Below are 26765 nucleotides of genomic sequence, written 5' to 3'. Positions count from 1 at the left end.
GAGGGGCTTAACAGTCTTTCACTTAGTGTCACGCCTCCTATGGAGATGAGCTATACCCAAGGTTTCCTGTGTCCCCCAAGGAAGAGCGAGAAAGAGATTTTACTGGTAAGTTATACAAAAATCTCGTTTTTCAAATATGATATTTCTGTAATCGTACTAAGCTGAAGAATGAAGAGCACAAGTAAGTTTTTCCAAATACGAATTCCGTAAAAACAATACCCAGAAAACTGTGGAGGAATTGCATTTTTCCAGCTTCCCCCTACATCATATGCAATATTAAATGGTGCCATTAGAAAGTAGAAGTTGCCCCACAAAAATGTAAATGGAAAAATAAAAACGCTGAAGCGGAAATTTGCCATTGTTAGTAAGGGGTTAAAGTGGGTTTCTGAGGCATTTTAACTGATGACCTTTCCTCCAGTTATGTCATCAGTTTCTGATCTTTCATCCTCCAACACCCTGGACCTCTGCCGATCAGCTGCTTGAGTAGGCATCGGCGCTCACAGTAGTGCAGTGGCCTTCTTGCAGATTTGCCTTGGCCATGTGACATTACGTTCATTGGTCCCATGTCCTAGGTGCAGTTCAGCCCTATTGAAGTGAATGTTGCTAAGGTGCAATACAAAGAATGTGGTGTCTTAACGTATTTCCACGTGCATGTACGTGATGTGATCGGGATGCACCCGCCCCATCCGCAGCATGGGTCCGGCTGTTTCTGATAGTCGGGCCCCTGCTGCATCTGCCGGCATCGCTGTATGCGGTGATGCTGGCGGATTAACCCTTTCAAATGCCGTGGTCAGCGCTGACTGTGGCACGTGTGGGTTTTACAGAGAGAGGGAGCTTCCTCTGACTCTATCGGCCCCCCTCTCTGCGCTGGCAAGTGGCCAATGGTTAATGGGAGCCTGCCATCTATGGAAGCCCAGGAGATTCATCCTGAGGTCTGGGTCTCCTAGGCAACTTTTTTTTTTTTTTTTTTTTTTTTTTTAGTTTTGAAAATACTTTATTATGAATCTTAAGCAGAAAATACAAAAAGATACATCAACCCCACAAAAGGGTACTTATTTCCATATCTTTCAGTATGAGATACAATCATATTCAGTACCAGCAATAATGAGGAAGAAGGAGAGGGGGGGGGGGGGGTGGAGAAAATAAAAGAGAGAAAAAGAAGATATTGGGAAGGGAGGTGGGGGGGGAAACCTACTTCTCTGTAGCACTTGATACAAATACAAATACAAAAACAAAAAACTTATCCACCTTATGAGGCGAAATCTCTATACTTTTTCCACGAGGCCCATGTGGCTTCGAATACCTGTGTTCTTTTGGACTCCCATCCTGCTATTTGTTCTAGTCTGTAAAGGGCATCGCACTTTGCAATCCACTGGGAAATGGACGGGGCCCTACGACTCTTCCACTTAAATGCTATCAGAACTCTCGCAGCCGCGAGTAGTTGGCCTAGTAAGGAGGTAGTATATCTGTTTCCTTTAACTTTATCTATATCTATCATTCCTAATAAACATCCTTTAGCTGAGGGCGTAATCTGTACCTTACTGATCTGTGAGCAAATTGAGCAGACTTGTTTCCAGTACTCCGATATAGTAGGGCATGTCCACCATATATGTAGCATGGAGCCTTCTGCATTAAGGCACCTCCAGCACTTAGAATCGCAGTTTGGGTAGATGAGATGTAATTTCTGGGGTGTGTAATACCACCTAGTGATAACCTTGTAAAGGTTTTCCTGTAACTTTACACATCTGGATACCCTGGGAGTATTAGAGCATATTTGCGCAACTTCTCTATCTGAAAATTTAGCCCCCAGTTCCCTTTCCCACTTACTGACGAAGCTATATGAGTCAGGTCTGGCCTGGGAAACAAACACAGAATATAGCTGTGCCACTTTTTTCTTAGGGGGCATCTTGGAAAGTGACATAGTTTCGAATTTTGACATAGAAGCAGTTAGAGAGATTTTCTTTTTCCCCAAATATTGCTTGATGTACAATTTATGAATAAAGGACAATGGTTGCAGTTTAGGGTGATTTTCCCACCCGTCTATTAGGAGTCCCGATGAGTCTAATAAGTCTACCAACGGAAGGGCCATATCTCTAGTTTCCCCTGGCAAGGTAGAACCAAAGGTACTCCCCGAACTCCACAGAACATCCCTTACTTGAATCAACGGAGACACCTCGTGGCCCGAAAGCAGCACCCTAGAAAGCTCAGAATGCCATAATTTCAATGTATTTTTTGTCATGTTGCTAAGTGACTTGATCTGTTGAGGCATATCCTTAGGGGCCGAGAGAAGGAAAGACCTCAAAGGAAGTCTCGAGTCACCTGCTTCTGCCAAGGTGTCCAGTCTGTTCTCTGGATTCCTGATCCACTCCAAACATCTCGTTCCCTGAATAGCCCTGTAATATTCTACCATATCCGGAAGACCCATTCCCCCTAGCTTGTTTGGCTGAATCATTGCTGAATGCGGGATACGGGGTCTAGCTTTTTTCCAAAGGAATCTAGAAAAACATTGCCTCAGTTGGACAAAAAAGACTTTTGGCAGGTGCACAGGCAATACTGACATATAATACAGTATTTTAGGGACTAAAACTGATTTAATCAGCGTGCGCCTCCCAAACCACGAGGTGAAAGGGATGTTCCATGAGTCAATAGTGGCAGTTATAGACTTAGGTAAATTGCGGAAATTTGCTTCAAATAATTCACTTGGTAGTGAGGTTATATTTACCCCTAAAAACTTGATTGACCTAGTTGTCCAGACATATTTATATTGTGTCTCTAAGGACGACTGTAAGTCCCTACTAGCCGTTACATTCAGAGCTTGGGATTTCGTAGGATTTATAAGAAAGTTGGACATGGTTCCGAATTTCAGGAACAGATCTTGTATGGCCGGAAAAGCTTCCTTTGGATTGGTTATAATAACCAAAAGATCATCGGCGAAAGCTGCTAACTGATTATAAGTGTCTCCCACCTTCATCCCCTGGACTGCATCATCCTGTCTTATCGCTTGAAACAAGCATTCTACTACTATGATAAAGAGCAGGGGGGACAATGGGCAACCCTGTCTTGTCCCATTACCTATAGCAAAGCTGGGAGATAGAGTCTCCTAGGCAACTTTTAGCGTCTTACTGTGTAAGATGCTGACAGTTAATTCAGTATAATACATAATTTATTGTACTGAATTGAAACCGGGATCAAACCCTAAAAACGTGAAGTCCCTCAGTGGGACCAATAAAAAATAAAAATAAAATGTCAAATGTCTGGGGGACACAGCATTATGTTTATACACCCATCTACCACTAGGAGGCAACACTAGATATTAAAAAGGTTGGCTCCGCCCAGGTGCGCTATACCCTCTCCAGACACTAGGCAATTCCTGCTGCAGGATGGGGCTCCATCGTGGATAACCACTTTAGTTGCACCCCCTGCGGTTGCGTACTTTGAGTACCTCGCCAGTCACCCAGTCCCCCTTTACTGCATCCGCAGTGGCATGCCAGCAATCCCACGTAAGTTCGAGTTTGCTGAAGGGGTGACCCTGCGGCGCCTGAAGACGCCGAACGGTAAGTATTTTCCCCTGCGTCCCTTCCCCATCGGGTCCTCCGGGGGTTAGCCACCCTATCCTGGCCAGGGGATGGGATTTCATATTTTTCGGTAGTCTTTTGTCCCCCCCCCCCCCCCCCACCCCCTTTTTATTTTTTTAACTTCTCTTTGTTCCATCCTTGTGGGGTGCTTTTTTTGTCTGTTTTCTGGGTTCCCTTCTCCTCCCTTGCCACCCACTCCTCACCATCCTGGTCCTAGTGCGCATCCTCACCCTCTCCTTCTTATTTAGTCCCCGGGTTCGGCTCGGACTAGGCCACATTTTTTCTTCCGGCCTGTACCTTCCAGGTGCTCCTTTTGCTGCGTTCTCTCCCTGCCCCCTCCTCCCCCCTACAATGCCTCCCCACAGGAAGCCCCCCACCTGTTTTTTCTTTCCTCGGAGAGCCCGCGTTTTCCAGCGGTTCCTGCCCGCCGATGGCGCACCTTTTTCGGTCACTTCATAAATCGAGGGCCCGCCTCCGCTCAGCCTCTATGTCCTCTTCCTGAGTAGATTGTTTTTACCAGCCTCCCCCCAGGGTCGCCACGTACTTGAGTGCGCCCATTGCAATAGAACCGGGATGGGCAAACTGCGGCTCTCCAGCTGTTGTAAATCTCCAAATGCCTTCATGCCCTGCTGTAGGCTTATAGCTGTGGGCAGACTGGGCATACTGGGAGTTGTAGTTTTACAACAGCTGGAAAGCCGCAGTTTGCCCATCCCTGCAATAGGAGGTTGCTATGCGGTTAGCCTTTCCCTCTTTGTACGCAGTACCTTGTCCCCAGGGTCACTCAGGGCTCCCCCCCCCTTCTGCGTAGGTCCCTCCTGAATGGACCCCTCATAGGGAATATAGCCCTACCCTCCTAATCCAAGGTGGAGTTATTGGACCGCTTGCCTGCCCAATTTCAGCAGCCTCTGCCTCCGCCTCCCCCCCTCCCCAGGGACTCCTCTGCTGACCGGGTATGCTCACGCTCAGACACCAGGTCCAGTTAACGACATGGGGTTGTCTCAACTAGGTTCTGCTCCTCTCCTGTGTCCTCGTGTCACTTCCAGGAGAGAAATCCCTGCCTTCGTGTGGCAGCATCGCCCTGGCTCAGAGTCCTTTGCTTCGTGCCTCGGTCCATATTAGGTAGCAGAGTCAAAAAGCGGCCTAGGTCTCCTCTTATAGGTCCAGCTCACCCCCTGCATCCTGGTTTCCTCCCAGGACAGGACTAGCACTGAGGGAAATGCCTCAGGTTTCTCCTGCCTCATTGGGGAACTCCTCTGCACCGATTCTGACTCTGAACAGAGCATCCGGCGGTCTTCCACCATACAGAATCTCTCTGGATGGTCAAAGACAAATGTCCACTGAGGAACCTCTCCTCTCCAGGGTTGGTATCCCCTTTAGTGGATTTTCAGACGGCACTCCCCTGGTTGCACAGGTAATTATCCATACAGGTAAGTCAGCTTGCTGCTTCTCCAGTAGGTGGTGCTTTAACCGCCACCGTGTTTAGCACGCCATCACATATATGTGCTGTCCTAGGTTTGTATGCTTTCCCCTTCCCAGAGGGGTACTTTTACCACTACCAAATGCTTTATCTGGCATATTTCCTGGTACCAATGTATCTCCTTTTAAGCCAGAGTAATTTCTCTATTACCAGGGGATTACCTAGTCGGAGAGTGTTCCAGGCCACCATATTACTTCTCCAGACGCTGTAGCCAAGACACCATCCTGGTGCTAGTGTGCATGCAACCATATTACTCCCTTATTAAGCGGAGTTCCTGTACCATGTTCAGATGCTATAGCTATTTCACCCGTCTGGTTCTAATGTGCACTATGCAGGCGTATTTCTCCCTTATCAAGCAAAGTACAGATGCCATCTTCAGATGCTGTAGCCATTGCACCTGTCTGGTTCTAGTGTGCACCATGCCCCCTTTTTTGGCCGAGTTGCAGTTATTAGATCCAGTATATTGTTGGCCTGTTCAGATCTTTCACCTGGTGCAGTACCACCTGAACCAGGCCCTCTGAGTGCACCAAGTCTTCTCATTGCCCCTGTTCTAAGCATGATTTTTACTTTATTGCTTGACGCACTATTAAACAAGACTTCTCAATCCTGTTATGCACCAGACAGCCTCATTTCCTCCGCCATGGGCAGGTTTTTGGCTATCATGCTAGGTTTGTTCTTTGTCAACCCTATAAAGTACTACTGTATTCTGCACAGCCGCTTTACCCCATTTCATGGATGGAGTACTTGCGTTGTTACTGCCTCTTTGCTTTGTTTTCACAGTGTTACATGGCCTAGTCCTGGCAGAGTACCTGGATCACCACCGGATGTTCTATCCTGCATGGATTCAAAGCATTGTGGGCACCAGCCGCTACTGCAGTTTTCGGGTCATCGCTGGACGTCCTCTCTGATATGGTGACAGGACTAGTGATCGCCACACACCTACTTGGTGGGTGGAATTTTCCGCTGCTCACTCTGGTATCAGACATGATCCCCTAGTTCTTCCATGGTCCAGGCGTTCTTGGTACTCCCTCATGTTCTCTGATTAGTGTGCTACATGACAGAAGTGCTGTTCGCTTGGGCATTGCCATTGTCTGCACCTGTCAGTTTCTTCTCCCTTCCTTGGGGGTTTCATTGTGCTTTGCTGGTTTCTACATGTCAGTGTAGTCTCTCCTGGCTTTCCCTGGCGAATTCCGCATCCTTTTCTGACATATGGATGTTTGGCGATTCTTTTACAAATTCAGGGTGCTTTATTTGCCCCTTCCGGGGCAGTGTCATGTCATACAGTATGCTAGTCACTACACTTGGGATGGTTGGTTAACCATGGCTGATGTTTTTTCCCCCTATGGTTGCTATATTTAATTTTTCTTTTGATAATCTGGCTATTATTGTCCTCATGTGGTCCAGTTCTGTGGACCCTACTTGAGCCTGTGACTGGATAATCTTGCTTGGAGTACCTGCCCCAATGATTCTTAGACCATCTAGCGGGCAGCTTCCCTTTGGGGAAGCTACTCATGGCATCTCTGACCGCACATGCCCTGTATGACAGCTGCTTCTTTAGGCCTGGTTTGGTTCTTTTCTCTCCTAGGTCCCCATAGGCTTGTTTCCCTCTTGAGATTCTAACCTCTATTCCCATCTCCCCAGGTTCAGATTCTGGTACCTGGGAGTGTGTTGCTCCAGTTTGCAATTTACATTCGTATTGGCCACTTCGGGGATGGAGCTTTCCCTCGATTTGAGAACTGTTCCTCCTTAGGCTGTTTGGAGTCCTCTCTTCTACTGCAATATCTCTGACAAGTGTGTCTCCACTTGTATTGCCAGGGCCTGCGACTGGTTCCTTTTTTTCCTCAGACTTTGTGGCCAGGGATTTCTGTGGTCTTACATTTCATAGTGATTTTTTGTTCCAGTTTTTCAGAGGCTCTATTTTCGCCTCCTTTGTATGGGAAGCATGTCTTTGCGTTTCCTTCGCAGGTTGGCTGCTTTCTCTGGCAGAATGGAGTTTCCACCTTCTCATAGGGTGTTTCTCTTTTCCCACCTGCCTTGCAGTGGAAGGCGGCTTGCTCCCTTCCCATGGTGAGTCTTTGCTATTCTTTCCCTCAATCGTTCAGCCTCCAGTCCTTTCTAATGATAGATAATGGAAATATCCAGCTCACCCTTATTTTGTGATGATGTAGATGTTCCACCTCGGGTGCACGGAAGTGAAGGTAAGGCCTTGGTAGTAGCAATAAGGAAGAATTTTCCAGCACAACTGCTTTCTTGAGCGAAAATTTTCTTTATTTTCAGTGAAAAAAAGACAGCAATAAAACTTATTCACAGGTCCTGTTCGCAATCTACGCGTTTCGAACAGGTGGGTTCTTATGACTGGCCAGTCATGAATAAGAACCCACCGGTTCGAAACGCGTAGATTGCCAACAGGACCTGTGAATAAGTTTTATTGCTGTCTCTTTGTCACTGAAAATAAAGAAAATTTTTGCTCAAGAAAGCAGTGGTGCTGGAAAATTCTTCCCTATTCCAGTCCTTTCTACCCTGGCCTTCACATGGTGTTTGCCACGGACAAGCTGTGTTTTTGGTCTGAGACAATTCAGAGTTTTTTCCTTGCCGGGTCCTCTTACTGGTCGGGTTCCTTTGCTTCCAGGCCTTATGGGAATCGCCTTCCTTTTGCGGAGGGATGGTCCACAGGGTCTTTCTTTAGCTTGTCTCCAGGAAGTTTTTTTCCTTGGTATGGGACTGCTCCTGTCCTTTTCCCATGCGTTTTTTCTCCTGCCAGGTTCCCTCATGGTCTAATTTTTCTTGTTGGGTATGTTCTTTTATAAATCCTCCTCCTGGAGCATCCTTCTATAAGCAAAGCTCTAGGTCATTACCAACAGACGCCTTCCGGTTGTGCTGCTCTCCTGTTTCTTCAGGGGGAGCCATGGTTCTTCCAGATCCTTCCTTTGGTTCTCTAGTGCGCACTTGTTCAACTCTTTGTTCTTGTGCGGGACATTTAACCCTGCTCCCTATCCTCTAGCTTCTTATTTTGGGTGGAGCTGGGTGTTTCCCGTTGTTCCTTTTTTGCATATGGCCTTTCTTCCCAGGCACTTGTCCTTGGGATCCTGGCGGTCTCCCACAATTTTTTTCCTTGGACTCGTCCTGGTCCTGGAGCCATTTGGCTCACTTCCTTAGTTTTCTATCTACCAATTCATGCTATGGCCTCTCCTGGTCCTCCTTGGGTCACATGGTTCTCCTGCACCTCTGCGCCCAAATTTTTGCATGAGATTTCCTTCCCCCCCCCCCCCCCCCCCCCCCCTCCCCCTTCAGGGACTGCTTTGGGATGTCCCATGGTGCTGTGTCCCCCAATTACATTAACGAGAAAATTAGATTTTTATTCTTACCGTAAAATCCGTTTCTCGTTCAATTCTTTGGGACACAGATCCCACCCTTTTGTTTTCATTTCTCTTTGTCACTGGGCTGCTGTTCTTCTTTCCTTTCCCGATTCCAGGACATGTTTGTTCTTTGCTTTTGTTTCTCTCTCTTTCTGCTATTGGTACAAACTGATTAGCCTAGTGTCTGTAGAGAGGGTATAGCCAACCTGGGCAGAGCCAACCTTTTTAATATCTAGTGTCGTATACCCATGGTGCTGTGTCCCCCAATGAATTGAATGAGTAACGGATTTTACGCTAAGTACAAAAATCGAATTTTTTTTAATCCAAAAAATTTAAGTAAGGCTACTTTCACACTAGCGTTCGGGGCTCCGCTTGTGAGTTTCGTTTGAAGGGGCTCACAAGCGGCCCCGAACGGATCCGTACTGCCCTAATGCATTCTGAGTGGAGGCGGATCCGCTCAGAATGCATCAGTTTGGCACCGTTTGTCGTCCGCTCCGCTCAGCAGGCGGACACCTGAACGCTGCTTGCAGCGTTCGGGTGTCTGCCTGGCCGTGCGGAGGCAAATGGATCCGTCCAGACTTACAATGTAAGTCAATGGGGACGGATCCGTTTGAAGTTGACACAATATGGCTCAATTTTCAAACGGATCCGTCTCCCATTGACTTTCAATGTAAAGTCAAAACGGATCCATTTGCATTATCATGAACAAAAAAAAAAAAAAATTAATTTTTTTTTTTTCATTGTAATGCAAACGGATCCGTTCTGAACGGATCTAAGCGGTTGCATTATAGGAGCGGATCCGTCTGTGCAGATACCAGACGGACCCGCTCTGAACGCAAGTGTGAAAGTAGCCTTACAAGTAAGGAAAAAAAAAAAAAAAGTCTTTCCCAAAATTAACATTTTTATATTTTTTTAAATAGGGAAAAAAGGAAAAGTAAACATATTGGGTATCGCCACGTCCGTATCGACCGGCTAAAAATATCACATGATTTAACCCCTCAGATGAACACCGTTAAAAATAATAAAAATAAAAACTGTGCTAAAAAAAAACTTTTTTTGTTCACCTTACATCACTAAAAGTGGACTCCACCAAGCGATCAAAAAGGCGTATGCCCCCCAGAATAGTACCAATCTAACAGTCACCCCATCCTGCAAAAAATGAGCCTTTACCTAAGACAATCGCCCAAAAAAATAAAAATAAAATATGGCTCTCAGACTATGGAGACACAAAAACGTTTCTTTTTTGTTTCAAAAAAGCTTTTTTTGTGGTAAATGTAAATACCATATTTGGTATCGCCGCGTCCGTAACAACCTGCTCTATAAAACTACCACATGATCTAACCTAAAAAAAAAAAAGCTAAAATAAAAACGGTGAAAATAAATCAATTTTTTGTCACCTTACATCACAAAAAGTGTAATAGGAAGCGATCAAAAAGTCATATGCACCCTAAAATAATGCTAATCAAACCGTCATCTCATCCCGCAAAAATTGTACCCTACCTACCGTAAGTCAGTTGCCCCAAAAAAAAAAAACACTGGCTTTATATATATTTTTTGGTTGTTTTTTGTTTCAAAGTAGATATTATTGTGTAAAATGTAAATAAATAAAAAACAATAGACCTATTAGGTTTTGTCACTTCCGTAACTACCTGTTCTATAAAAATATCACATGACCTACCCCCTCAGTTGAACACCGTAAAAATTGATAAAATAAAAAGTGTCAAAAAGCCATTTTTTGGTCACCTTACATCGCAAAAAGTTTAATAGCATGTGATCAAAGTCATATGCACCCTAAAATCATACCAATCAGTCATCTCATCCCGCAAACAATAAGCCCCCTACATACGTAAGACAGTCGCCCAAAAAATAATGGCTTTCAGAATATTGACACTAAACAATCTTTTTTTTTTTAATGCTATATTATGTAAAACTGAAACAAACATAATTGGTATTTTTGCGTCTGTAACAACCTGCTCTATAGAAATACCACATGACCTGTCAGATGAACATTGTAAATAACAAAATGTAAAAACTGTGCCAAAACAGTTATTTTTTATTACCTTGCCTCATAAAAAGTGTAATATAGAGCAACCAAAAATCATATGTACCCTAAAATAGTACCAACAAAACTGCCACCTTATCCCGTAGTTTTCAGAATGGGGTCTTTTTTTGGAGTTTCTACTCTAGGGGTGCATCAAGGGGTCTTCATATTTGATATGGCAAATTAAAATTATCCGAGTGAAATCTGCCTTCCAAAAACCATATGGTATTCCTTTCCTTCTACGCCCTGCCGTGTGCCCGTACAGCAGTTTAAGACCACATATGGGGTGTTTCTGTAAACTACAGAATCAGGGTAATAAATATTGAGTTTTGTTTGGCTGTTAACCCTTGCTTTGGTAGCCGGAAAAAAAAAATGGAATATCTGCCAAAATTCTGCAATTTAATCTACATTTTCCTTTTAATTCTTGTGGAACACCTAAAGGGTTAGCAAAGTTTGTAAAATCAGTTTTGAATACCTTGAGGGGTGTAGTTTCTAAAATGGGGTGATTTATCGGTGGTTTCTAATATGTAAGCCTCAGAAAGTGACTTTATAACTGAACTGGTCCTGAAACAATTGGGTTTTGGAAATTTTCTTAAACATTTTAAGGTTTGCTTCTAAACTTCTAAGCCTTCTAACATCCCCAAAAAATATTTGCAAAATGATCCAAACATGAAGTGGGTGATGTAAAGTAATAACTATTTTTGGAGGTATTACTATCTATTTTAAAAGTAGAGAAATTGAAATAAATGTTTATAAATTAAAAATGAAATATTTTGACTCAATTTTGCCACTGTCATGAAGTACAATATGTGACGAGAAAACAATCTCAGAATAGCCTTGATAAGTAAAAGCATTTTAAAGTTATTACTACATAAAACGACACATGTTAGATTTGCAAAATTAGATTGCGTCCTTAAGGTGAAAAATGGCTGGGTCCTGAAGGGGCTAAGCTCAGTAAAGCAGCAATCCCAAACCTACTTAGCCTCCTTTCTTTTGGCCAACAATTGCACTATTTAAAGAGTATTTGTCATCAGATTTTAGCTATGAAACTGTCTGGCCTGTTGCATGTGTGCTTGGCAGCAGTTCTGGGGAAAATGAAGTTTTAATATATACAAATGAGCCTCTAGGAGCAACGGGGGCATTGCCGTTAGACCTCCCTGCAACTGTATTTTGATTGACAGGTCCAGTCAGTGTAAACGTCATTATGACTGGTCCTTTCAATCAACGTGCAGAGGATGAGGCAGTTGCAGAGAGAGCAGATTCTGTATGTGTAACCGCAACGCCCCATTTGCTCCAAAAGGCTCATTTGCATATAGTTTCCATGACTAGGTTATTCTCGCATCTTTCCCAGTCTTTCCAACTTCATCCCCTTAGTATCCCAGCTCTGTGCAGAACATTGCTTTCTTCTTATTCTTGACTTACGTATACAGGGATACCATTTCTCCTTATGGAGAACGCTTTTTCCCTGCTTTCTAGACACTCATGTTACCTCAGCTAGTCCTAATGAATGAAGGTAAAGTGCAGAACTTGAAAGACCAGTACCCTGCCTTGCCTTAAACCATTGGGGTAATAGTGAATCCTTTTCCTCCTTAGAGAGGAGACCGTAACAGTATGTGAGGGAACAGATCCTGATCATGTTACATCTAGGGTATCAAAGTCTTGATACTTTGATACCCGGTTTGATAAATATCAGGATTGGTGTATTTTTGTTATACTAAGTTGTGCTGTTGCGCAGCATAGTACCAGTCACTATCGGAGAGAATGGTGTGCACAGAGCTTGCCGTGTTCTCATAAGCAGCCGCACAGTGAAGAACAAAGGATAGCATCCCTCATTCCGACGCGGCCGGCCACTGCCACCAAGGAAAAAGCTAAAGGGCCCGATGGGGGAGTGTCGGGGAGAGAGAAACTCTTCTCGTGGTGCTGGAAGCTGATAAGAACATGGCTGACCAATAACTTCCACTTGTTATTGATCACATGGTGATGACATCATCAAAGGTCCTTTTAACTTATTATGATCCAGTAAGTTCTTGCTGCATGAGTTTTCCTGCAGTTTTTATAGGTATGTGCTTTATGTTGTATACATGCATTAATGTGAGGCACATGGTCTTATTACTGGTACCTTCATGTGCATCACATTAATAGCAAGTGAACCCATCATGTACTATGGGCAATATGGCGTTAATGATGGTGTCGCTTACTATTAATGAGAGGGACATGGTGTTATTTTATGCCTCCATGTGCCTCCCATTAATCCTTAATGCATAATTACAAACATGTACAGCATTATGCTCAGGGAATTGTATGTAGCGGGCTGGTTCCGGCTGTATAATACACCCAGCTGCAATGACCAGGACTGGCGATCATGCTGAAACCGGTCAATTAACCACCCCAGATGCGCTGCATTCAACAGCGATTGTGGCATCTGTGAGGTTCCGATTGGAGCCCCTGCAGTGATATTGCTTGGCTCCGATCGGTTACCATAACAGCCTCGGGCCTGCTGAGGCTTCCTAGGGCTGTCATTGTCACCTCGCTGCTAAGGCCTCTTTCACACTTGCGTTGTCCGGATCCGGCGTGTACTCCACTTGCCGGAATTACACTCCGGATCCGGAAAAACGCAAGTGTACTGAAAGCATTTGAAGACGGAACCGTCTTCCAAATGCTTTCAGTGTTACTATGGCACCCAGGACGCTATTAAAGTCCTGGTTGCCATAGTAGGAGCGGGGAGCGGTATACTTACAGTCCGTGCGGCTCCCGGGGCGCTCCAGAATGACGTCAGAGCGCCCCATGAGCATGGATGACGTGATCCATGCGATCACGTGATCCATGCGCTTGGGGCGCCCTGACGTCACTCTGGAGCGCCCGGGGAGCCGCACGGACGGTAAGTACACTGCTCCCCCGCTCCCCGCTACACTTACCATGGCTGTCAGGACTTTAGCGTCCCGGCAGCCATGGTAACCACTCTGAAAAAGCTAAATGTCGGCTCCGGCAATGCGCCGAAACGACGTTTAGCTTAAGGCCGGATCCGGATCAATGCCTTCCAATGGGCATTAATTCCGGATCCGGCCTTGCGGCAAGTGTTCCGGATTTTTGGCCGGAGCAAAAAGCGCAGCATGCTGCGGTATTTTCTCCGGCCAACAAACGTTCCGTACCGGAACTGAAGACATCCTGATGCATCCTGAACGGATTACTCTCCATTCAGAATGCATTAGGATAATCCTGATCAGGATTCTTCCGGCATAGAGCCCCGACGACGGAACTCTATGCCGGAAGACAATAACGCAGGTGTGAAAGAGCCCTAAGCTGTGCACGAGGCACAGCTCTGCAGATAGCGCGTCTAAATCCCATTCACTCTAATAGATCTCTATTTGGGTTAATAGGATAAGCGATCAAAAGATCCCAGGTCCTAACCCTGTAAGGAGGCTAAAAGTTACTAAGCAAAAGTATTATAATGTTTATAAAAAATAAAAACAAAAATATTAAAAGTTTAATTCACCCCCTTTCCCAATTTTACATATAAAACATGTAAACAGTAAAAAAAAGAAAAGCAAAACATAACTGCTAGGGATGAGCGAATAGACTTCGGATGAAACTTCCGAAGTCGATTTGCATGAAACTTTGTTCTAATACTGTACGGAGCAGGAGGTCCATACAGTATTAGAATGTATTGACTCAGATTAATAACTTCATAGATTAATTAGTACTGTAAAAAAACATTTTCCTAACTCTGGTTTGGTTTCAAGTGGTACCTTGGACCCGTTCCTGAGTTCTAGTTATAGTCTAGTTATAGTCACAACTTGTATAAAGTTACTTTCTGTGTATTTTCTGCGGCTTTTTTATTTTTACTTTTTATTTTTGTAGAAGAAATCCCAGAGTTCTGCATCAAAGTCTTGTGGAAATGACCCACATCAACATTTTCAAGGTATCTATTCAGTGCGCAGTTTGCTTTTAATGATTTAATCAGGCTTTTTAAACAGGGAGATGTCTGGATCCGGCATTGCAGGCTCACTTAAAGAAATATTCTGGTTAGTATCCACAGGATAGGGGATAACTATTAGATCGGTTGGGGTCCTACCGCTGGAACCCCCAACAGTCACAAGAAAAGAAAAAAAACTGTCTGGGTCCTTAACACGTTCCCGACATCTGCTGTACATGTACGGTGTATGTTGGGTCTTTAAAGCTGGCACCCACTGCAGAGTGAGTGTTATATCCGCTGAGTGCCTGCTGTTTCATCCAGCAGGCACCTGTGGCTAATATCCACAATTGGCAGTAATGCTGACTGCGGACATTTAACACCTCAGATGCCGTAATCAAATGTGACCATGGCATCTGAGAAAGCCAACACCTAGAAGCGCGCTTCTGGGTCGAGCGGGCATTCACCCGGCAGAGATTAGGGAAAGCACTCTGTTCTGATAATGAGCTGGAGGCTGTACTAGGTTTCCAGGCTCATTATTACTATATCCCAGTTCAGGCTAGCAGGTGGCAGCACTGAACTGGGATATAGTGATTTCTGTACAGAATAATGGAGATACTTCCATTATTCTGTATAAGTTGCAATCTGATGATTGCAAGTCGTGGTCCACTTGGGGATCTAACAATATATTTTTTTTTAATACATTTTTTGAAAAAACAAAAAAAAACAAAACAAAATTCATTTATCCCCTTTTCCCAAAATAATAATAAACAAGAAAAAAAAAATCATGCGCATCACCCATACTATTAAAATACACTGCTCAAAAAAATAAAGGGAACACTTAAACAACACAATGTAACTCCAAGTCAATCACACTTCTGTGAAATCAAACTGTCCACTTAGGAAACAACACTGAGTGACAATCAATTTCACATACTGTTGTGCAAATGGGATAGACAACAGGTGGAAATTATAGGCAATTAGCAAGACACCACCAATAAAGGAGTGGTTCTGCAGGTGGTAACCACAGACCACTTCTCAGTTCCTATGCTTCCTGGCTGATGTTTTGGTCACTTTTGAATGCTGGCGGTGCTTTCACTGTAGTAGTAGCATGAGACGGAGTCTACAACCCACACAAGTGGCTCAGGTAGTGCAGCTTATCCGGGAGGGCACATCAATGCGAGCTGTGGCAAGAAGGTTTGCTGTGTCTGTCAGCTTAGTGTCCAGAGCATGGATGCGCTACCAGGAGACAGGCCAGTACATCAGGAGACGTGGAGAAGGCCGTAGGAGGGCAACAACCCAGCAGCAGGACCGCTACCTCCGCCTTTGTGCAAGGAGGAACAGGAGGAGCACTGCCAGAGTCCTCCAAAATTACCTCCAGCAGGCCACAAATGTGCATGTGTCTGCTCAAACGGTCAGAAACAGACTCCATGAGGGTGATATGAGGTCCCGACGTCCATAGGTGGGGGTTGTGCTTACAGCCCAACACCGTGCAGGACGTTTGGCATTTGCCAGAGAACACCAAGATTGTCAAATTCGCCACTGGTGCCCTGTGCTCTTCACAGATGAAAGCAGGTTCACACTGAGCACATGTGACAGACGTGACAGAGTCTTGAGACGCCGTGGAGAACGTTCTGCTGCCTGCAAAATCCTCCAGCATGACCGGTTTGGCATTGGGTCAGTAATGGTGTGGGGTGGCATTTCTTTGGAGGGCCGCACATCCCTCCATGTGCTTGCCAGAGGTAGCCTGACTGCCATTAGGTACCGAGATGAGATCCTCAGACCCCTTGTGAGACCATATGCTGGTGCGGTTGGCCCTGGGTTCCTCCTAATGCAAGACAATGCTAGACCTCATGTGGCTGGAGTGTGTCAACAGTTCCTGCAAGACTAAGGCATTGATGCTATGGACTGGCCCGCCCGTTCCCCAGACCTGAATCCAATTGAGCACATCTGGGACATCATGTCTCGCTCTATCCACCAACGTCACGTTGCACCACAGACTGTCCAGGAGTTGGCAGATGCTTTAGTCCAGGTCTGGGAGGAGATCCCTCAGGATACCGTCCGCCACCTCATCAGGAGCATGCACAGGCGTTGTAGGGAGGTCATACAGGCACGTGGAGGTCGCACACACTACTGAGCCTCATTTTGACTTGTTTTAAGGACATTACATCAAAGTTGGATCAGCCTGTAGTGTGTTTTTCCACTTTAATTAAATCCAGACCTCCATGGGTTAAAAAATTTGATTTCCATTTTTTTATTTTTGTGTGATTTTGTTGTCAGCACATTCAACTATGTAAAGAACAAAGTATTTCAGAAGAATATTTAATTTATTCAGATCTAGGATGTGTTATTTTAGTGTTCCCTTTATTTTTTTGAGCAGTGTATATAAAAAGTTATCCCATATACTGAATGGTGTAACGGAAAAAATAAAAATGTCTAATTTGCTGTTTTTTCATCACTTTATCTCCCCACAAAATTGAATAAAAAGTGATCAAAAGTCATACACACCCCAAAATAGTATTACTAAAAACTACAGATCGTCCTGCAAAAATTGAGTCCCCCACACTGTAAAAAGTTATGGGTTCAAAATGTGGTGATGAAAATAAAAAAAATAACTTTTCAGTATTAAAATGCAAGGAAAACTATACATATGTGTTATCGCTGGATTCGTACTGACCTGGAGAATGAAGAACACAAGTCAGTTTTACTGCATAAAAAAAAATATGTAAAACCGTTTCTAATTCCACCCCATTGGAAATTTCTTTCCCACTACATCCTATGCAAAATGAAATGTAAGAAATAGAAAGTACAACTTGTCCTGCACAAAGAAACCCCTCATATGGCTATGTGAAAATAAAAATAAAGAAGTTATGGCTCTGGGAAGGCAGGTAGTGAAAAATGAAAACAGGAAGTTGCCACATGAGGAAAGGGTTAAGGGGTTAAAAAAAAACACGTGGACAACCAGTTAAATAGTATTGTTGGATGTAATGCCTGATAAGTATCCCGTCAGTGAGTATAATGTAATCCCTTATTGTTTGCGGTTTTGCCTCCAACATAGATAGGGAAGAAGATGATGATGAAGAATTCACTGCTACTGGACGTTCTGGTCATTTCGTAATGCAACAAAGCGGAAAGGTAAGACAAATATGACCCATCATGGCCATCATCGTCATGTGCCAATGGGTTTTGTTTCTTTAATGAATTAGAAACCATAAGCTCAAGTATGATTATATATTAAGAATTTTTGAGTTGAAAATATAAAATGTGAGTGTGTGAGTAGTTGAAATATTTTTTTGAAAATAGTACATCATTCATTATGTGAGTAATTGCATTCCGTGTACAAATCTGCAGAATGTGATGCTTCATATGTGACTACATAGAAATACATTTATATTAGGGGTGCACCGAAATGGAAATTCTGGTCCGAAACCGAAAATTCAGGATGCCCTTGACCGAAAACCGAAACCGCCTTTTTGCCCAAATACTTTTAAAATACTTTTTTTTTTAATGATTTTATTAATAATTCTTTTTCATGAATTTAATAAATCATATTATATAACATGGTGCTTCCTCATACACAAGTGATTGTACAAAACTGTTATGGGGGGACACTGTTATGGGGGGATCTGTGGATGACGGACACTGTTATGGGGGGGATCTGTGGATGACGGACACTGTTACAGGGGAATCTGTGGCTGGCACTGCTACAGGGGGGGGGGGGGGGGGGCTGTGGCTGGCACTGTTACAGGAGGGGATCTGCGGATGGCACTGTTATGGGCTGGGGGGATCTGTGGGTGGCACTGTTATATATGTGCCATCCACAGACCCCCCAGCCCATAACAGTGCCATCCACAGACCCCCCCCAGCCCATAACAGTGACATCCACAGACCCCCCCCAGCCCATTACAGTGACATCCACAGACCCCCCCAGCCCATAACTGTGCCATCCACAGATCGCCCCAGCCTCCCCGCCCCCCCCGCTGCCGCCAGTATACAAATATAAGATGTTATATTCATTTATTGGTTATTAAACATGCCCCCTCAGTCCTATTACTACCTTACATCCTAATCGCTTCTGTAGAATTCAGGCAGCCCAAGCCGGGCGGCCGGCGCGTCTCTCACTGACGTCACTTGCCTGCGCCGCCGGCTTCATTCAGGCACATGACAAGAGTTACGCTGCCGCCCGCCTGGCCTGCCTGAATTCTACAGATGCGATTAGGATGTAAGGTAATAATAGGACTGAGGGGGCATGTTTAATAACCAATAAATGAATATGACATCTTATATTAGTATACCGGAGCGGCGGGGCGGGGCTATCATATTTTCTGCCGAAATGTACCAATATCGGCCGAAATGGATTAGGCCCATTTTCGGCCGATATTTTCGGCCGCCGGAATTTCGGTGCACCCCTAATTTATATACAAATCTGTTGTGGTGTATACTTGAACCCCTTTCTGACATCTGCCAAAGAAGACACCTGGTGCTAATGTCCTTAATGGGCAGTAATGCTGGTCACGGACATTTCACATCTCCGGTGACGTGGCCAAATGCGACCACCGCATCTGAGAGGCCGAAAACACGTAAGCGCACACTTTCTGAGTAGGACTGCCTCCCCCGGGCAGAGATTAGGGAAAGCGTTTGTCAGCGCAATTCATGCGCTTCTCCTTCTTCTTTGTGTGATGCCAAATCAATTAGAAGTATGTGTACACCATACTGCTTTATAATGAGACCAGACACACTAGGTGGTTTCATGAAAGCATCTTCTCATCTTCCCTGAGCCATGGTAGAAGAGGCGCACTTTATTCACATTACATTGACTTAAATAGCAGACATGACATCACAAAAGGGGTGTTCCTTAAGAAGATATGAAATAATTCACGGCACTCGAAACATTGATATGAGTGAAAAAGAAGAAAAATAATTTTTATTTTTATTTTGAAATGCCACCAATAGATATCAGTTGTAATTGTATTGTATTACCGGAGGAAATCTCCATCACTGAGCACCGAAGAAACTATATTTAGTAGAGTGCCAGCCAACATTTTTGTTTTTTCCTTAAGAAGGGACTATTGGCTCCTTAACCTGATAGGAGTGGTTTCAGCATCTTCAACTGAGTTCATAGTTATATTTGAAAACTGTAATGTAATCCCCATTTTCCCCCTCCCTTATTGACCTTAAACTATAGAATGCACACATGGCTCAAGCATTTGGTTTGCGGCTATCTTGTGGACAAAAATGTGTACTACAGAATGTTCACACCACATACTCATAGAGAAACAAATTCCATCTCTCACACGTTGCACTGTAGTAATGAGCCAGGCTTCTAGGGTTATAACTTTTACATTACAATTCAGGGCAGCGGGTGGCAGCACTGAATTGTAATATAGGGTAATGGATAAAATTCCATTACTGTATACAAACTGCAATCTAGGGCTACTTTCACATTAGCGTTTTTTGTGGATCCGTCATGCATCTGCAAAAACGCTTCAGTTACAATAATACAACCGCATGCATCCGTCATGAACACCATTGAGAGTCAATGGGGGACGGATCCATTTTCTATTGTCTGCGAAAACGGATCCGTCCCTATTGACTTACATTGTGTGTAAGGACGGATTCTTTTGGCTCCGCTTCATCAGGTGGACAGCAAAACCTTTTGTTGTCCGCCTCCAGAGCGGAATGGTGACCGAACGGAGGCAAACTGATGCATTCTCAGTGGATCCCTTTCCATTCAGAATGTATTAGCGCAAAACTGATCAGTTTTGGACCGCTTGTGAGAGCCCTAAACGGATCTCAGAAATGGAAAGCCAAAATCAGAATAGAAATAAATGAACAGTTAAAAAATAATATTAAACATCCAGCAGAAAATGAGCCTTTGGTACACATAACTATAAGAAAATAATTAATGGGGTCAGAATATAATAATGAAAAGAAAAACAATTTTTTCGGTATTAAAAACTTTCCAAATATGATATTACTATAATCGTACTGAGCCGAAGAATGAAGAGCACAAGTCAGTTTTACCGAATACGAATGCCGTAAAAACAATACCCAGAAAACTGTGGAGGAATTGCATTTTTTCCAGCTTCCCTCTACATCATATGCAATATTAAATGGTGCCATTAGAAAGTAGAAGTTGCCCCACAAAGATGTGAATGGAAAAATAAAAACATTATGGAGGCATGGAGTGAAAAAACAAAAACGCTGAAGCGGAACCTAGCCATGTTAGGAAGTTTTCAAAGGGGGTTTCTGAGGTATTTTAACTGATGACCTTTCCTCCAGTTAGGTCATCAGTATCTGATCTTTCATTTTTCCAAGACCCTGGGCCCCTGCTGATCCGCTGCTTGAGTAGGCATCGGCGCTCACAGTAGTGCAGTGGCCTTCTTGCACATTTGCCTTGGCCATCTGACATCACGTTCATTGGTCCCATGTCCTAGGTGCAGTTCAGCCCTATTGAAGTGAATGTGGCTAAGGTGCGATACCAAGCACAGCCAATATACAATGTACAGCACTGTGCTTGGGGAGCTCAGAGAATGTTGTGGCGGTACTGCGAGCGCCAGTGCATTCTCAAACAGCTGATCAGTGGCTCAGGGTGTTGGACCCCCACCAATCAGTATAAATATCTTTAAAAAAAACAGTTTAACCCCTTCACGCAAAATCATGTACATGTACGTGAGGAAATATGGTGCCTTTACGTATTCCCACGTGTGATTGGCCCGGCTGTTACTGATAGTCGGGTCCCTGCTGCATCTGCCGGCATCGCTGTAAGCGGTGATGCCGGCGGTTTATCCCTTTCACAAGCTGCGGTCAGCGCTGACCGTGACACGTGCTGGCTTTACAGATGGGAGGGGGCTCCCTCTGACTCCATCGGCCCCCCGAGCTGCGCCTGCAGGGGGCTGATGATTGCTATGGCAGCCCTGATGCCTTACACAGGCTTCGGAGCCTGCCAGCTATGGAAGCCCAGGAGATCCAGCCTGAGGGCTGGGTCTCCTAGGCAACTGTTAGCGTCTTACTGTGTAAGACGCTGACCGTTCAGTTCAGTTCAGTTCAGTTCAATACATAATGTATTGTATTGAATTGAAACGGGGATCAAACCCTGAAAACGTGAAGTTGAAATCCGTTTCGGGGCTCTCACAAGCGGTCCAAAACGGATCAGTTATGCCCCAATGCATTCTGAATGGATAAGGATACGTTCAGAATGCATCAGTTTGGCTTCGTTGCGCCTCCATTCAGCTCTGGAGGCGGACAACAAAACACTGCTTGCAGCGTTTTGGTGTCCGCCTGACGATGCAGAGCCAAACAGATCCGTAAGTCAATGTGGACGGATCCGTTTTCACTGACACAATATGGTGCAATTAAAAATGGATCCGTCCCCTATTGACTTTCAATGTAAATCAGGACGGATCCGTTTTGACTTAGGCCTCTTTCACACGGGCGTCATGTTTTTTTGCCCGGATAAGATGCAGGTGCGTTGCGGGAAAATGCGTGATTTTTCTGCGCGAGTGCAATACATTGTAATGCGTTTTGAACGCGCGTGAGAAAAATCTGCATGTTTGGTACCCAAACCCGAACTTCTTCCCAGAAGTTCGGGTTTGTGCTAGGTGTTCTGTAGATTGTATTATTTTCCCTTATAACATGGTTATAAGGAAAAATAATAGCATTCTTAATACAGAATGCTTAGTAAAATAGGGCTGTAGGGGTTAAAAAATAAAATATAATTTAACTCACCTTAATCCACTTGATCGCGCAGCCGGCATCTCTTCTGTCGTCTTCTTTGCTGTGCACAGGAATAGGACCTTTGATGACGTCCCTGTGCTCATCACATGGTTCATCACCATGGTGAGGGACCATGTGATTGGATCATGTGATGTGACGTCACCACAGGTCCTTAGCCGGCAGCTCAACATTACAGAAGAAGACAGAGATCCGCAACTACGCGATCAAGTGGACTCGGTGAGTTAATTTTTATTTTTATTTTTAACCTGTCCATCACTATTTTACTTTGCATTCTGTATTCAGAATGCTATTTTTTTCCATTTAGAACCATGTTATAAGGGAAAATAATACAGATCGGGTTCCCAGCCCGATCTTCACCTAGCAACCATGCGTGAAAATCGCACCGCATCCGCACTTGCTTGCGGATGCTTGCGATTTTCAAGCAGCCCCATTCGCTTCTACGGGGCCTGCGTTGCGTTAAAAACGCAGAATATAGAGCTTGCTGCGATTTTTCACGCAACGCACAAGTGATGCGTGAAAATCACAGCTCGTGCACAGCCCCATAGAAATGAACAGGTCAGGATTCAGTGCGGGTTAAATGCGTTCAACTCACGCATTGCACCCACGTGGAATACTCGCCCGTGTAAAAGGGGCCTTAGACTTTTTGTTTTTTAAAGAATAATGCAAACAGATCCGTTCTGAACTTATACAAACGTTTGCATTATCGGTGCGGATCCGTCTGTGCAGATATAAGACGGATCCGCAACGTACGCAGGTGTGAAAATAGACAGAAAAAAATAGAATAGAAAAAAATAAGAAAAGTAGACATTAGTTATCACCGCTTCTGTATTGACCGGCTCTTTATTCCATTGGGGGACACAGACCATGGGTATAGCTTAGAGGTATTAGTAGGAGGGACACTATGCAAATACAAAAAAGAGCTCCTCCTCCTCGGGCTATACCCCCCGACTCCACCAGGAGGAACTCAGTCTTTGCTTAGTGTCTGGTGAAGGAGGTTGACACTCTCTGATTCTACTCCTTTTTGTTATTTTCATTCTAGATGGGGACACAGGTCGGCATGGCGTCTTCCTGGTCCCCCGTGGAGTGCCCGCCGCCGTCTTTTGGACGTTGTGTGGCTGCCTCCATTTTTCCCCCCAAGAAGATAAGTGGATCCAGGCGTGACCTGTTAGCTCCAGCATCCCACCAGCCTCCGGGTCACCTGCTTCTGCCCTCCATCCAGAGCACTGAACTCGGGTGAGTCAGATGTCTGAAGAGGTGAACCCTGCTGGTACGGAACAGAGGGAGAAGACTTCAGGAGCAGATAAGTATGGCGGGTCAGATGGGACCGCTCGCTCCGTCGGAGGCCTCGGACAGAACGAGGATCTTGTGCTGCAACTGCATGCATGCCTTCTTTAACCCCCCGCTTCGCTGTGTTCGGCACAGGGGGACATTTTTTCATGTAGCACAGGGAGTGGAGCGCGCAATTTTTTTTCGCGCTTCTCTGACGCGGCCGGGGACGGAGCCTAGCGACCGGGGGCGGAGCCTAGCGCTTCGCTCCAGCATCTTCCTCCGCCTGCAAAAAAGGTTCCCACGCTTCCTGACTGCTCCCCTGCTTCTCTCTGAACAGCTGTCATAGCTGTGTGTGTGTGTGTGTGTGTGTGTGTGTGTGGTAAATGCCTGGCTTCTGATGTGAACGATCGCTAGTTCGATTCCCAGAAGACACTTTTAAGGTTTTCTTTCTCTAACTGCAACTGTAGATCTTTGCATAGTTATCATGCCTACGCCAAGTCACCTTCTCAGGCCCCAATGGAGTCCTATATGGAGAGTTTTTTCTACCTTTTTTAGACCACTAGTGTTTGTGCCTCCTGCCTTGCCCCTGGCCAGGATCTCTTTCTTGCCCAACCCAGCTCCTAAGGCAAGCTGGTAGCTCAGTGATAATGCTGTTGCACCAGTCCAGGCTTTCTGAGTTCAAACCACTTTCAGCCTTTTAAAAAAAAAAAAAAAATTGATGTTTATTTCTGTCCCAGCGGAGCCTGCAGTACCCGCTTGGGCATCTGCCATGTCCAGCACGGCCGCTGATTTGGCCTGAGTCCACAAGGCAGTTATGTCCTTTTTGGACCGTATGATAGTTGCCAATCCATTGGCCCCTACCACTCCGTCTCCTCGCAGTGGTTCCCGCTGAGATCGCCTGACTTAAAAAGAGGCAGCGTGAACGGTAGCATCCATCCATGGATGACTCCGTTTTCCCCCCTCGTCTAGAGGTGAGTTCAGACGACTCTTCCCCCCCCCCCCATAGGGAACGCAGGTCTGAAGGGGGATTGTCTGGCTCGGACGAGGTCATGGAGCGGGTCCCTCCGCCTAAGCTCTCCACGTGTGGCGGACTTAGTAGCGGCTGCCCGTGACACCTGTAAGCTCCAAGGGGATTCTCCTCTAGGCGGGAGTTCCCCCCTTTTTTCCGTCCAAGAAGCTGTAAGTTGCCGCGTTTTCCTATCCATGAGGAATTTCCGCGGTCATACCTAGAACCTAGGACAGGATCATCCTTTCACGACTGAGCGGTGTGGAGGGGTGGTCTTCTCCCCTAGGGTGGATCCCCCAGTGTCCAGGCTATCCAGGATCACGGTCTTCCCTGTCTTTGACGGCTCCTCTCTGCAGGATGTTCTGAACAGGCGCCTAGATTCTCTCTCCAGAGCCACTGGCAGGCACGTTGGGCCAGTGTTCTCTCAAGGTGTGGTTGCAGCGCCACCATCTGAACCTGGCGGAACATGATGCGTCTACTGACACACCGGAATTAGTCATCCAGGTGTCTCAGTCTTCCAAATTCCTTGCGAGGCTTTCATGGATATTGGTTCCCTCTTTGCCCGTATTGCAGCCCTCTCGGTCATTCAGCACAGAGAGGTCTGGTTGATAGTGTGGGATGCCGACGCTTCTCCAAGTGTCCCCTTACTAACCTCCCCCTTGAGGGTTCCAGATTTTTTTTAGGGCTCAGCTGGACGAGTTCTTCTCTACCGCTACAGGGGGCAAGAACTCTCACATTCCACACCTGCGTCCCTTTCGGACCAGGTCTTCCGGTTTCCAGTACCAGTCCTTTCGCTGCCCCGCCGCTTGGGGGCTGCAGTACTCCCGCAGGAACCCCCCCCTTCAAGCCCCAGCCGTCATGGTGCCCAATCGCGCAGTCGGATTCCCTGCTACTTCCACAGGTTGGGTCGCCCCCACCCCTCGTGGTGGGGGGCCATTTGTTCTCGTATCAACAGGTTTGGAGGGCTCATGTTTAGGACGCCTGGGCTCTAAGAATTGTAACGTCGGGTTACAAGATAGAGTTTACATCCAGCGTTTCGGGGGATCCGTTCCGTGCCTCGGATCTCTAGAGGGCAGTCTCTTCCCTTCTGGACCAGGGGGGTCATTACCCTAGTTACTCCAGAGGAACAGGGCACAGGTTTCTATTCAGACCTGTTCATCGTTCCACAGAAGGAGGGGTCGGTGCGTCCGATCCTGGATCCGAAGCTGCTCAACATTTTCCTGCGGATACGGAGGTTTCGATTGGTTTCCCTCCGCTCTGTTATTGTTTCTCTTCTTCAGGGGAATTCCTTGCGTTTGTAGACATCCAGGACGCCTGTCCGCATGGCCCGATCGCAGAATCTCACGACGATTCCTGCGCTTGCCATGGGTGGCCGACTCTATTTGTTTGTCGCCCTCCCTTTCAGGTTAGCGACTGCCCCTAGGGTCTTTACCAAGGTACTAGCGCCTTTCATGGCTCTTCTTCGCACCAAGGACATTTTTTGGCGGCCATACCTGGAACCGCGTCTGGATCACTGTTCAAACTCTGGAACAGCTCGGATGGTTGATAGACTTCCACGATCCTTCTCCTCCCGTCCCTGAAGCTCTCCTTCTGGGGATGTTTTTTGGATGCCTCGACCGAGAGAGGGTTTCGTTCAGACTCCTAGGCCTTCTGGATCCAATTGGCGGTGTCGCACCTGCTGCGCTCCCCGTGTCTCTCCTTTCGGGAGTACCTGCGGGTCCTGGGTCTTGTGGTGGCCTCTTCCGAGGCCGTACCATATGTCCAGTTTTTTCACACTCTGTCGCCGCGACAGGAGATCTTTCCCTCGGGACGAGACCTCTCCTGGTCTGTACGCTTACATCTGCAGGTGGCGCATTCTGTTTTTTTCTGCAGGTTCAGGAAGCTCTTTTTTTGTGGCTGTTCCCGATGAACCTAACGGCGGGAAGATCGTTACTCCCGTTTCTTTTCCTTGGCCACTGATGCCAGCCTCCGGACTGGGGCGGCGTTCTCCGGTCCCACTCGGTCCTGGGGGTTTGGTCGGCGACGGAATCTCGTCTCCCAATCAACATCCTTGAACTGAGAGTGACTTACTTCAGCCATCAAGGTGGGACCGCAGCCGGACAGTGATGCGGGACGTGGGGAAAATTCTGCTGTGGGCAGAGTCACACGTTCCGGTGTTGTCAGCGGAATTCCTTCCAGGAATAGGCGTCTGGACTGCGGACTTTCTAAGTCGAAACAAGGTGGATCCAGGCGAGGGTCTCTGCATCCGGGTGTCTGCGAAGAATGGGGCCGTCCGGATGTGGACCTGATGGCGTCATTGGTATTGTATTCGAAGACGTCTGCCGCAGATGGGGTCGTCCGGATGTGGACTTGATGGCGTCCAGGCTCAACAACAAGCTCCCGGTGTTCCTGGCT

General features: G+C 45.9%; 1 protein-coding gene across 3 annotated transcripts in view; it reads left to right on the top strand.

Moving 5' to 3' along the window:
• The window catches only part of LOC120989755, a 329530-nt gene that overhangs the window by 129926 nt on the left and 172839 nt on the right, over window positions 1-26765 (top strand). For 2 of the 3 annotated variants that reach the window (XM_040418047.1, XM_040418050.1), the window contains 2 exons: window positions 14308-14368; window positions 17418-17494. In XM_040418047.1, coding sequence (XP_040273981.1) covers window positions 14308-14368; window positions 17418-17494 — 138 coding nt within the window. The remainder of the gene's footprint in view (window positions 1-14307; window positions 14369-17417; window positions 17495-26765) is intronic. The other variant, XM_040418048.1, reaches the window with a different exon arrangement.

Source organism: Bufo bufo, chromosome 2 (assembly GCF_905171765.1).
Source record: "Bufo bufo chromosome 2, aBufBuf1.1, whole genome shotgun sequence".
Lineage (NCBI taxonomy): Eukaryota > Metazoa > Chordata > Amphibia > Anura > Bufonidae > Bufo > Bufo bufo.
This window is presented reverse-complemented; position numbering and strand designations above follow the sequence as displayed.